The following is a 14,181-nucleotide window of genomic DNA, read 5'->3' on the forward strand; positions in this document are numbered from 1 at the left end:
GAGTTATTTTCTCACGTTTCCTTCTTACAATACAAGATCATAACAGGCACTTGAGAACTTTGTTTACTGTGGAAAACTTTGGAAAATACTTGGTTATCAATTGTAATGTTTATGCATTTCAAAATATGTGAAAGTGGCAAAAGAAAATTGAAACTATAAATTCATGTTTACTGCCTATTTTGATGCCCTTTTTGTTTTATAATACCTATTTAAGTGCCTAGTTTCATAATTATTGGTGCCTATTTGCCTGCCTATTTTAGAGGTTTTAGTACCTATAAATCTGCACATTAGTTATCACTGTGTGGTAGATTTCTCATTACCAGGAATATATCAGTGCCATCACAAACATAAACACAAATAAAGTATGTAACATGAATATATCAATTGCAACCTCCTCATTTGTCCTAATCACCCTTAGTTGATTATGTCAAAAGTACACACTACAACTCTTTTTTTTTAATTTAGATTCACATAGATCATGCATACACAGTACATAAGTACCAGTACTTACATACTGGTCTTTAAAAGCACGATTATTGAATTGTATCACAAAATGTTTCAAACTGCCTCATGTATGAATAATAGATGAGGAAAGGAGGGGGCAACATGATCTTGATTTGAAGTTCAAACTTGGAGTGTAGACACTATTTCTTTACGTCGGCCCAATGATTGTGAAGTCCATGGACTCCTCCACTGTGATGGTGATAGACAAAAGCAGATAGGTTGTAGAAGATTATTGAACATACTTTCAGAGTGGTGACATATGTTGGTGTGATGTTGGATGCATCTGAAGTGTCATATTTCACCACGAGAGACTACATACAGGTGGTGGACAAATTAATATGAACACCCATATGAAAATGTAATTCATTCTTGCAGTACAGCTACGTAACCTGCTACAGAAATCTGCCACCTAGTGGCCATGAAGGTAGAGGTATTAGTTTATCAGCAGCAGTCATATACATGAACATTCTGCTACAGTCAAATACTGCTATGTCCAACCTCTCAGACTTTCAAAACAACACAATCATTAGAGCGTGTCTAGCTGGAGCCTCAGTGATGAAAACAGCAAACCTTGTGGGGGTTGCAAGGAGCATGGTGTCAACTGTGATGAGAGCCTACAGTAAAGGAGGCAAGGCATCATCTTCAAAACAGAACAGTGGGTAAAATTTGAAGCTCACCAACAGAGATAAGATGGGCGTTGAAGTGGATAGTGGCCCGAGAGCACAAGACAATGGTGTCTCAGATAACCTTAGAGATAAACTCATATCTCCAGGACCCTGTATAAACCAAAACTATCCAACGAGAAGTGTATATTGAAAACATTCACGGCAGAGCAACTATTACAAAACAATTGGTGGCACCACGTAATGCTGTGAAGCATTGAAAATGTGGCCAAGAGCACAGGGACTAGACACAACAACAGTGGTCTGGTCTGATGAATCTGCATTCACATCATTCCAGACCAATAGACATGTTTGGGTGTGAAGATTGCCAGCAGAAGCCTTTCATGTTAACTACCTGCTTCCTACTGTTAAGCATGGAGGTGGTTCTGTAATAGTGTGTGTAGGGGAAGGGAGGGGATATTTTGGTGTGGCCTTGGACCACTTGTAGCCCTTCATTGGGGGATAACATCACAGGAATATCACAGCATTCTGGGTGAACATCTCCATCCAACGATCCAGACTATGTTCCCTGGTGAATGATCTGTGTTCCAAAACTGACCCAATTCACACTGTTCCAGGCACCAAAGCATGGTTCAATAAGCAGGAATGTGAAGGAAAACATCTCATTTGGGATCCTCAGTTGCCTGATCTCAACATAACTGAATATTTGTGGAGTATTTTGGAAGCTAAAGTGCATCCTAGGTTTCCACTTCCAGCCACACTTTCTGAACTACAGACGGCTTTGAACTAGAAATGAATGTGTATTTCCTTGAACATTGTGCATGACTTGCATTTGTCCATCCTATATCATATACCTGCAGTAATATCAGCCAAGGGTAGGTCATATTCTTTTGTCTACCACCTGTAGGATGTTGGAATGAGTGTGGATGATATGCAACAGTTCATATATGGAGAGTAATTAGCCTTAGAACCAAGGGTGTCTCAAGATAAAACTTTCACCCAGGTGAGGTGGATTTTTGGCACCCCTTTCTTTCCACTCTACCACCACCCCTTTCTACCCTGGTCTCCCTACTTTCTACCTTCCTCCAATAAAAAAAAAAAAACATGGCCATGTTATACATTCATGGTTTTAGTGACGAAAAATAATAAGCCTTATTTTCAAAGCATGAGGGAGTGCTGAAAAGTTTGTGGCCTGACCCAGAAGGGATGCAGTGGGAATGAAGAAATTTCACAGTTTTTCAACTTACTCCAGTTGAAGCTCAATGCACTTCTTGGAACGATGCTCATCTGAAATTTGCTCCTCACACTAACGTTCTGCAGCAATGATCACCACCTGATTGGATGCAAAATGGGGGAATAAGAGGGAACATCAAGACATGGATGCTTTCAACCAGGGCACCCAGCTTCAGCTGTGTTTGCAATGCTCTATGAGCAGACTCATTGTCGTGAAGGCACAGAGTCCTGTTTTTTGAGCTTTCCACGGCGTTCAGAATTTCCTTCATTTCAGCGAGTTATGATGTCTAGTATTCTGCATTAACTGTCTGGCCCCTGGGTAGGTAATCTATAAGTAACATGTCTTCCTTAACCAAGAAAAATGAAGGAAGGACCTTCCCTGTACACTTTTGTGTTTTGCATTTCTTGGAGCAAGGTGAACCAGAATGCTGCCATTCTACCATTGTTGCTTTGTCTCTGGATCATGGTGATATAACCAGGTTTTGTCCATGGTAACGAATCTTGATAGGAATTGTTTTTGCATGTTCAAAATGGAACATGATTTTCCAGGATGCCTCCCTTCATTCGCCCTTTGGTCTGTGGACAGATTTTTTGGCACCCATTTCACTGAGAGTTTGCACATGCACAGATCATAGTGAATTATGGCACCAATGCATTCCCGTGAAATGCCAAGATTCTGCCACACATTTTGCTGATATGAGGCAGTCTGCAAGAATTGGGTCATATGATTTGAGGAACGTTCTCTGTTTTTGGTCTTCCTGTGCATGGATCAAAATGTGTTGAGAATTCACCATGTTTAAACTGTGCCACCCACTTGTTCACAGCTGTGTATGAAGGAGAAAAGTCCTCCCATTTTCACATTGATCTCCTTCGAAGACTTGTCCTGGAAGAACAAATACTTCATTACAGTCCTGGTAAATCTCGCTTGCTGGGCAGACATGTTCAAATATATATATATATAAGGGCATAAACAGGTAACAAAACACACTTTTTTGTAGTTTCTTCAATAATATTAATTTGGCTTTTTGAGTTCTGGGATAAATTTTTCATTCCAAATTATTTCAATATTCACTGCAGAGTACAACACATAAGAACAAGAATGTGCGCTCGTCACAGGTTCGAATCCCAGCCTGGATTGTTCTTTGTGAGGTCCCTTCATCAGTTTCATCATATTATCACTCATCCTCATTTTCACAATAACCAAATGTGTCAAAAAAGTGAAGTAAAATAAACCAAACCAGCAACAACAATAAGAACGTGCTTTCTCTTGCCCAAATAAATATGTCTGTATTTATGACTGTTTAGCTTATCCAAATTTTTTATAGGAGATCAAGGGATTAGTATATTTAAATAAAACCCTACTAAAATGAGAGAGAGAGAGAGCGTGAGCAAATATTTGTTATTTAATCATTATACGCGTATATTCCGTATTTGAAAAAAAAAAGAAGAAGAAATTATAACATTTTTGACTGCACATAATACGTTCCCATTTCATAAGTAACAAAACTACATCCCATATTATACATACATATTTTACAACATGTAAAAAGTTGTGGTGTAAATACAGAGAACATAAGTACTGCAGAAATGTTTCCCCTGAGATCTTCAGAGGATTTACAATGGAATCGAAGGGAAACCAACCCGCTATCAGTTCCTATAGGAGATAGAATGGGGGACCTGATGGCACAGGCTTTCAACCATTGCAGCAGGGGGGTGAGGGGGCAAGGGAGGTAGAGGCAGAAATCTTCCCTTTCCCTTCCAGTTCTACTTGGAATTGGCGAGGCGGAGGAAAAGCCAGCTAGAGTAGAACTCCTTCAACGGGCATCAATGATCACACTAAGGGACAAGAAGCACATGAAAAAGAAGTATTGCATATGAACTGTGGCTTCAACAAGACAATAAATATTGTGATTTGAAAATAATTAAGAGATTTGAGATTGATTGATCTATCTCTGCTAGACTAGCTACTCCTCAGTGCACATCACTGTTTACAGTTCTCTGGGAAGAGACCACAGCTTCAGCTAGGGGTTTTGGGTTTGGGATTTTGTAATTGTAATTGCAAGGTCATTTGCAATACAAATGTTTATCAATCTTTCCCTATTGTCTGAACAGTACTCTTCTCCGTATTTGTCAATAACCTTCTCAGCTTCTGATTTATTGCCCACCTCTTGTATAAAGGTCTCCCAAAATTATGATGTTTCCTGTTGTAATGTCATCTATAGCATTCTGAAGTCCTCATAAAAGGTCTCTTTTCTCTCAACTGTTTCATCTTCATTGGGTCCATATACTATTATTAAATTCCTTTCGTAGTTACTATCATTGACATACTGTCATAATTATTTCACTAATACAGGGTGCGGCAGAACCGACTAAGCAGTTTCTATTGATTACCGCGGGAGCTGTGGTGGGGGTAGGCAGTTGCACGTGGTCTGCCTTTGTTCAGGCGTTGACCCCATTTCAGTAGCTAAGATGGTCTGGACCGGTTCACATCGTGGTTTTGCCGTTCGTGCGTATTATGAAAACAACAGATCTGTGATCACTACACAACGAGCTTTTCGGCGCCAGTTCAACATTCCACACAACAATGCCGTTCCTAATGCAAACACAATTCGGTCGTGGGTTCGGCAGTTGGAGGAAACTGGTAGCACACTAAGAAGAGATACACATGGCCGACGCAGATCCATCAGAACGCCAGAAAATGTGCAGCGGGTGAGAACAGCAGTTCAACAATCGCCGCAACGTTCTGCTCGACGACATGCTGTTGCATTGGGGATCTCAGACCGCAGTTTGAGAAGGATTCTGCACTGCGATTTGAAGTTCCATCCTTTCAAAATAACGATTGCTCAAGAATTACGCCCAGCAGACTACGCCAACCGTAAAAATCTGTGTGAGCAAATGCTTGCTCAGATCCCTCCGAATGCAGCTTTCTTCAGTAGTGACGAGGCACATTTTCATCTTTGTGGGTGCGTGAATAAGCAAAACTTTCGCTACTGGGCTGAACATAACCCCCGCATTATTCATGACATTTGGGCCTACTTTCTTTGGGGATATCTGAAGGAAAAGGTTTTCAAAAGCTGCCCTCACACCCTACCAGAGTTAAAAGAGCGGATTATTGACGAAGTGAATGCCATACCCCGCGATATGTGTGCAAGAGCTGCTCGAAACTTCAGGGATCGTCTACAACAATGTATTGATGCTGACGGCTGCCATCTTGAGGACATTATTTTCAAAACTAAATGAATGTAAAATGGTATATTGTACTAATTTAGAAAACAAATACATTTTTTCTCTATATATCCAGATTTACTTTTTATTGCTCCTTAAAACTGCTTAGTTGGTTCTGCTGCACCCTGTAGCTGTCCAGTTTGTTATATTTTTGACATAGTCCTTGTGGATGATACAGCCTATTCCTTGCCCTCTCGGATCTTAGCATTCCACTACAGAGGTTGTTTCCGATCTATGGTGATGAAATTGCACACCTTTTACAGCACCACCAAGCGTGATGAGAACGAAGCTGCCAGTCGTGTGGGCACGTTAGACCGTTGACTGTGCGTGACAGGTGTGGTCATTGCGTATCAGGAAGAATGCCGCCGAAAATCAGTGCATATTGGGAGGGTTACATAACTGCACTTTCCGACGTAAACTACAGTTATAGTGCCATTATAAAACTCTGCAAGGAGCGTGGATTCACTCTGTCCAGAAATGGCATATCACAGGTGTTGAAAGGGGCAGGTAAGATGAGGCATGGGTGATTCCTGTGGGGCAGAAACAGGCCAACTCCCGGCCTGCCACTAGCCGCACACCAGCTACAATTTGGGATGCCAGGGCACTGGTCACCAGGGAGAATCCAACCACACAGAGAAGTATCGCAAACATGCTACAAACATCACTGAGGAGTGCACACCATCATTGACCACGATTTGGGTTTGGAAAAGCGACGCAAGGGGCGTGTTCATAAGCTCTTGCCAAAACACATCCAGGAACGTCGCACCAACTGTCGAAAGCTTTATGAGCGGCACCTGTCAGGTGAAAAGTGGAAGTTCCTTGTTACATTGGACGAGGCATATGTTTATCTTGATGACTGTCACAAGCCACGTGCAATTTTTTATCGATCGACAGGTTTGAGGGACTTTCAAAGATGGTTCACTGAATGTAAAGAAAGTTTTGGCACAGGTTTCATGATCACTGCTGGATACTCGTACAATGGCAAGCTAACCATACATCGTGTTGCCAAAAATACGAAAGTTAATTCTGATTATTATCAGGCTAACGTCCTGACACCCATTTATCGCCATGACATTCCCCATCTCTACGGGAGGGATTAGAATCGTGTGTGGGTGCATCAAGACAAGGCGTCAAGTCACACATCTCGCTCAACCCGCCTGTTCCTGCAACAAATGGCAGAAGAAACTGGAATTCGTGCCATTCCTTTCACAGACATTCCAGTGAAGTCACCTGATGCCTCACCGATGGACTTTTGCACCTTCGGCCTACTGAAACGAGCCTTGTGTCAGAGGAGACCCTGCACCATTGAAGGGCTATGGAAAGCCTGTCAGGAGGAGTGGTTGAGACTGGACATGACTATGCTTCGTGCCAGTCTCCTACAGTGGAAACTTCACTGTCTGGCAATTGCCAAGATGCAGGGCCACTAAATAGAGCACTCTCGATGGTGGTGACATGGTTTCTCTTAAGGTAGCAGCAGTTTGAAATCATCATAGATCGGAAACAACCTCTGTATATATTAACATATATTCATCCTCCAATGTTTCACATACCTGTCCTTTCTTCCTAGTTTCTGTTATTGCCAGGTATTTTACTCCTGTCTTTTTCATTTCGGAGACAATTTCCACCTCTTTTCAGTTTAAACTCCTTACATTCTAAGTTCCGTAGATTGTTGTCCTTTTCCTTCGCCAATTTGCTGTAGGATGTTTCCGTCCGGGGATACCTCTTTGATTACTTTTCACAAGATTATTTTTCCAAGGTGGGGTTGTGGGCTTGTAGAATTTTCTTTCAGGGTCTACTCCCTTAGCATTTGGGTATACACTCTTCCCTCAAGGCAAAAGGTATGTGGTTCTTCTGTCAATATGACTGTTCATCTTCTTCCGTCATTTGAGCCATTAACCAATTGGTTGCTTCTTAGTCTGGCTCCTCCCTTCTAGCCTGCCCAACGTGGGAGACCCTCCCAGTAGCTATACTACCGCCGGTGTATTGCAAGCCCCACCACCAACTACAAGGTCCTGCAACCACTAGGTGGGGCCCTCCAAAATTTCCATGCCAATTTCAAACTTACTGTTGATATTGAAGAGTTACTATTGCCCCCTCCAAACAAATTAATTCTCAGTCCCCACACCAGAATTTCCACAACAGTTTAAGACATAAAAGTAATATACATAGGGTTCTTACACACCTGGAAAACCTGGAGAACCTGGAAATCTCAGGGACTTTGAAAAAAGTCAAATTCTCAGGGAAAATGATGTAATTGGACAATGAGTCCCAATGAAGTACATCTGAAGAACTACGTAGAATATGCTCCTGCTTGTTGGCAATAGCAATTACATCTAATAAACACCAATAGTTGTGACTTCAGCAATTTGCTTTACACAAGCAACATGCTTTGAAGCAGGGTTGTTAAAGGTCCAGGAACTGTACATGAATTCTCTTTCGGTCGGGAACAGAACATCAGCAAGCATAAATGGGTTCTGGACTGCAAAGAACAGATATAGCTTTAAAATGTATCAATTCTGTCCTGGAACTAAAATCTCACTAACATTTTGAAAGGGTCCAAAAAAAAAATCAAAAAAAAATTCCATTATAAGTTGATTCTATGTGGAAAGTGGAACAGTAATAATATTGTGGTCTATGTTGTAAAAAACTAAATTGATAAAAGCACCACTTCCAGTCCAGTCTGTTGGTGAAAGCTGTCATTGTTTCATCTCAAACAAGCATGGTATGCACTAATCCAACTGCTGGTAAACACAAAGTAGACTATGCTGTAAACCTGACTTCTTTTCTTTTCTTTTGTTTTCTAAACAGCGAGGTGTGAGCAATAGTTGAAGCACAAGAATTGCAGTGAGCAGTTATTTGCATTCAAACTTTCTATTATCAAAATGACAAGTGGTGGTGCACAACTGTTAGACCAATCACTAAGGGAGATTTCAGACCAAAGAGACTGGCAAGAAGTGACATGTAACAGGTGACAAGAGAAATAGAGAATTCACACAGAAGTGGCATGTGACAATCGACATGCAACAATCAAATAGCAGCATGGAGAATTCACACTGAAGCAACAAGTAATACTAGCCCATTCAGTCTAAAGCAAAATAATCACCACACATGCACAAACAACAGACTGAGGTGACACGATGCACAATGTTGAGAAAACAGCCCAGTCTGAATGACACGTAAGTGACAAGCGACACATGCAGCTTGTCCTGTCTCTTCAGTTTGAAAGGTTGCATTGATTACTGAAGGTTTGCTTCCAAGCGAGATGTCGCTTCGGTCTGAAATCTCCTTTACAGAAATGATTTCATGGAGCTTGCATTTGAAATTTTGGTTGTTATTGCAGGGAAGGGGGGGGGGGTTGAAGGCTTGCTTTCAACCACAAGCATGGATAGTATGACAGCAAAACATGCAGAAATTACATTCTCTGAAGAATGTGTGAATAGGTAAAGGTTTAAAAATATCAGTGGAAGTTTGCCTCAGCATATTAGCTGCCCGATTTCTCATCTAATCATGAATTCTTCATAAACTACAAAATTATCCCAACAAACATAGTCGAAAACCTTTAGTTTTCGTTTGTAAGTATTTTAAGTATGACTCCAACATAAAGAATCTGATATGCTTAGGTCATGGCTGCAATACATACTTCAGGTAAGTGGATTAGTGCTTGTTTTGTGTTTGTGACCATGTGTGTCCTCTGGTTTTTGTGCTGTTTTTGCCAATGTGAAAATGAATTCTGAGTTATCTTCAGTTGTGTAAAAATGCTGTAGTTGGGAATTTCCATGTAAATGAAACCAAAGATACTGATGGTGCGTTTGTGCATGGACTAGTCTTTGCTTGTGCTTAATGGGGAATAACACCCATTTTCCACATTCCATTCTGGATCAGATCAGTATTCGAAAAGTTACTTTTAAAATGGTAACTAGTTACAGTTACAGTTACTTGCTTAAAAAAAAGTTACAACCAAATTACACAAATCGATCATTAATTGTAATAAATTATTTTGTGAAGACTAACATGTATTTTACTTATGTTACTGGTACATAATATAAGTCTTGGTATATTTATATTTATTACAAAATAAAGTGCTTTACTGTGCTTTGCACAATGTCATGAAGGCATATGGGGGGGGGTGGAGTTTGGACCTCACACTTTCTTGATCACGGCCAAAGATGGGGGTGATGTGATCAGTACCACGCCCCTGGTGACATACCATATCACTCATGGTGCATACATTGAACATTTGTAGATGTTTAAAGAAAACTGTTTGAGTTCCTCATTTGTTCTCGACTAGTTTCATTAACGTAAGTTCAATACTTTACTTGCAATAAATATTTGTAACCCCTCGAGTATTTATGAAACATCTGGTATACAGTTCTTAGCTTTGTCTGATATACAATGGTCCTATGGACACACATGTGTATGTGTGTGTGTGTGTGTGTGAGTGAGAGAGAGAGAGATAGATAGATAGATAGATAGATATACGCACCCACTACATTTAAAAATAGAATTGAGGACACAACTTGGTAACCAACACAACAGTCACAGGAGTGGAAAATAGTCAGTCTTTTTTTTTTCTTTTTGGTCTGTAATTTTTTTTAATGATGATTGAAGTTGTATATTTTTTGTTCATCACTGGTATTTTTTATTTCTAAAATGATTTTGTTTTTGCATTTTGGAGATACGTGACAATTTCTCAGTGAGATAACATTATATTTAGTACAGTTTCCATAATTGCTGAAAACTGTAACTATGAGGTGTGTTAAACAAAAGACCAAACTTTTTTAATAGCGTGCCAACAGTTGCAGATGGTGTGATCTGGCTACCATGCGCACCTAGCGGCATATCTTGGTAACAGATTGCCTTTTACTGGGTTCTGATCTATGTGTTAGTTGTCGAGTAGCGGTCGATTGAGTGGGGTCGTGCACAAGCAGCTCTTTGGATTAGTGACAAAGCAAGAGTGAAGGAGTTGGAGGAACAATGCTCGTGTGTGAAATTTTGCGTAAAACTTGGGAAAACTTGTATGGAAACATTCCAAATACTTAACCAAGCATACAGGGATGACTGCATGAGCCGAACACAGTGCTATGAATGGTTTAAGCACTTTAAGGAGGGCAGGAGTTTGATTGCTGAAGATCCAAGGGCTGGACGGCCTTCCACGTCAACAGACGACCAACATGTTGAGATTGTTCACGTAGTGATTCAGGAAAATCATCATTTAACTGTCCGTGAGGTTGCTGAAGAAGTTGGCATAAGTGTAGGATCCTGCCATAAAATCCTGACTGAAAAACTTGACATGCATCGTGTCAGTGCAAAATTCATGCTGCGTTTGTTGACAGATGACCAGAAGCAGAATCAAGTTCAAATCTGTCAGGAACTGCTTGCAAATGCGGACGAAAACTTTCTCAAGAACATCGTAACTGGAGATGAGACATGGTTTACGGATATGATGTGGAAACGAAGAGGCAGTTTTCGCAATGGGTGGGGAAAGGGTCTCCTTGACCAAAGAAATTGTGGATGAGTCGGTCAAAAATCAAGGTGATGATGGTTGTGTTTTTTGATTGGAAAGGCATTGTGCACCATGAATTTGTACCACCTGGTCAGACTGTAAACAAGGAAGTCTACCAGAGAATTCTAACATGATTGAGATATGCTGTGCATAGGAAGAGGCCTGAACTGTGGAGGAATCAGTCGTGGATGTTGCATCATGACATCCTTGTCACAAGTTATCTGGTAAAAAATCGCACTTCTGTTGTGCCCCATGCACCTTATTCTCCGGACTTGGCCCCTGCAGACTTTTTTCTCTTTCCCAAACTGAAAACCACTTTGAAATGACGGCGTTTCCAGACCATCAAGAAAATTCAGGAAAATGCGACGAGAGTAGTGCGCGCCATCGAAGAAAGTGCATTCCAGCAGGCATTTCAAAATTGGAAGAAACAATGGCAAGGGTGTATTGATGCTTGGGGGGGGAGTACTTTGAAGGGGATTAGTGGTTGAAAGTGTGTATCATGAGCAATAAAGCAAGAACAGCAAAAGTTGTCTTTTTTTAACACACCTGGTATTACAGTTCGAGAGTCTTGTTTATGTCTTTGGTTTTTACTATGATATTCACCATGTTATTGTATTAAACCACTGTCATATCTTTTAAAAAAATAGTTTTTTATTCAATAAAAAGATTGATCATGACTTGCTGTCAGGATATTTGATGGTGCTGGAAAATAACCTTTAAAGATAATTTTGCATTTCACTTTTGAAATGTTGATTCATTAATAGACTATAATTCGATTGGTCAGTAATTAGTAGGTTACAAGAAACAAAGTTTTAGGCACCTAAAATAGGATTTGGAAATATGAAGTTAGGCTTAAAAAATAAAATTAGCCTCTGAAGCAAACTCTTGAAATTAGTTGTACATAATGCTATGAAAATATGCAGATTAAGTTTTATTCTTACAGCAATGTAACATATGTTTAATAAAAATTTTTAATTTATCAGTTCATCTTGGTTCTCATAATTAGCAGCATAGGAAGTTTTTTTTTTTTTTTAAATTTTCTACAGTTATACTACACCTTTTATATGTTGCTGCATATTTTATGCCACCTGAGCAGGTCATGATTTTTGTATTGTGCAGACAGCTCTTGATTATCTTGCCAAACAGAAGAACCCCTATAGGGTTTCCAGAATGTTAATCTCTGAAATTATCTTTGTGCATGGCAGACTGATTCATGTAATACAGCAATTAATGAGATTTCTTGTAATCATTGATAAAATATTTTTGTTTTCTTAATTCCATATCATTGTATAATGTTGTGTAATGCTTTGATGGAAATGTCCCTCTCCAGCCCATCATTCTGTACATATATCTAAATGACAAAACCTAGATTGAGTATTGATGCTTCATCTTTATTTTTAACTTTTACATGCATATTGGGATGTCTGTATCTATTTTTTATTTCTGTTTCTTATTCCTTTTACTACTGTTTTATTTCAGGCAGGATGTATGTATATATGTGGTGGTGTTACCCATGTTCAGTTAAATATACGGACTTCTAATTTGTACTCCGTGTGGTTAAAAGTGCCAAAATTAAAGGAGATTTGCTGGGAAGCAGTTTCACAGTATTTTCCAGATCTACACACATTTTCTAAAGAAAGGTTATTACATCTGGGTATACCTCAAGAATTTATTACCAGAATCAAAAGTGATTAAACAAATTATTTGTATAGATTCCTGCAAAATCAGTAGTATTATAATCAACAGTCAAAGAACCTTTTTTGTGCTTTTTGTGAGCTTATCAACTGTGATATTTTGACTGCTTGCTATAAAAGTTTTTTATCAATTTACTTCTGTTGAAATACACCTAAGAGTGCATGGGTATATATATCCATCACTAGTTTGCATTTGTAGGGCAAAACTAACAAGTATATGATCTAAATTATATTATCTTTTGTGTGAACTGTTCATAGATCTGAGAATTATTTGAAGATTGTGTTTATAAAATTAGTTAATAAGATTTTATTCAGTACAAATGTAAACCTCATCTAAATTAAAAATACCTTTATTGAATATTCAATTATTCTGAGAGAGTTACATTATAGGCATACTTGGACTATTTGTGTACATGTGAAATTTTATTATTGTTGTTTGTTTACCAATATTAAATAAAATTATGTAACTTTCTAATAATTTATTTAATCACTCTTCATTGTGAACTTCTAAACTTTATGAACTTTTTTGCACCCTTTCTCCAATATTATCATAATGTCAAAAATACTTGTAAGTTCTTATTTTGTAAGCTTTAGTTTTGCTCAGCAATTTGTCCATTACTATTTTCATTAATTTTTCCCTTGCATCCTATATGATTTTAAGCATTGGACTCTTACATCCTCTGGTACAGAGGTTGCCAACTACTTTTTTGGGGTTGTTCCAATTCTTGAACCTCTCATTGGCTACAACTAAGAGAGAAAATATGGTGATGGGCAATTTGCTTGGTAATACTTAAGCATCCCACTACACACTTCTGCTCAGAGAAACTGGCACACACGTTTGAGTTAAAGATCAGCTTCGGAGCCGATCGAGTGTGCCAGTACAGCCAAAGTAAAGGTTCGGGAAAACAGCACACTGCAGTTGCTTACCACTAAAAATTTTAACTGGATGCAGGGAATTTTCTGACTTGCCGAGTGAAAGGAAACGACTCTTATAGGAATGCCTTGCATTTTAAATATTAATGCAATGCAGTGTCCAATTTTACAAGAGAATGGTGGAAAAGATTCAGGAAAATATGTTCAAGATACTCAGTATCCCATAACTAATAATAAAAAAAAAACTGCCTCAATCCCTTTGCTTGGGGAAAAGCACATATTCATTTGAAAGAAGAGGGGAGTGGATGGTGGTTCCATTACATCTTTCCCTAGCTTAATGTAACAGCAACGTCTACGTTCACCAAGAGGACCCGGGTTCGAATTCCGACCTCAGCGTGGGTGTTCTTTGCGAGTGTCCCTTGACATTCAAGATGTGGACGAGAGGAAATAAACAATCCAAGGCAATAAGAATATCTATCACGGCCCGAATGACGTGACTTCAGCATCACTTTTGTTACTTTCTATT

At 39.3% G+C, this 14,181-nt stretch overlaps 1 protein-coding gene across 1 annotated transcript in view; it reads left to right on the forward strand.

The window, feature by feature from the left end:
* slim (scruin like at the midline) overlaps positions 1 to 13,218 on the forward strand; it is a 137,581-nt gene extending 124,363 nt beyond the window's left edge. The window contains exon 7 of the mRNA XM_083117543.1: positions 12,568 to 13,218. Coding sequence (XP_082973669.1) covers positions 12,568 to 12,783 — 216 coding nt within the window. The 3' untranslated portion in view covers positions 12,784 to 13,218. The remainder of the gene's footprint in view (positions 1 to 12,567) is intronic.
* The last annotated feature ends 963 nt before the right edge of the window (positions 13,219 to 14,181 follow it).

This window comes from Lepisma saccharinum, chromosome 2 (assembly GCF_977018435.1).
Source record: "Lepisma saccharinum chromosome 2, izLepSacc3.1, whole genome shotgun sequence".
In the NCBI taxonomy this organism is placed as follows: Eukaryota; Metazoa; Arthropoda; class Insecta; order Zygentoma; family Lepismatidae; genus Lepisma; species Lepisma saccharinum.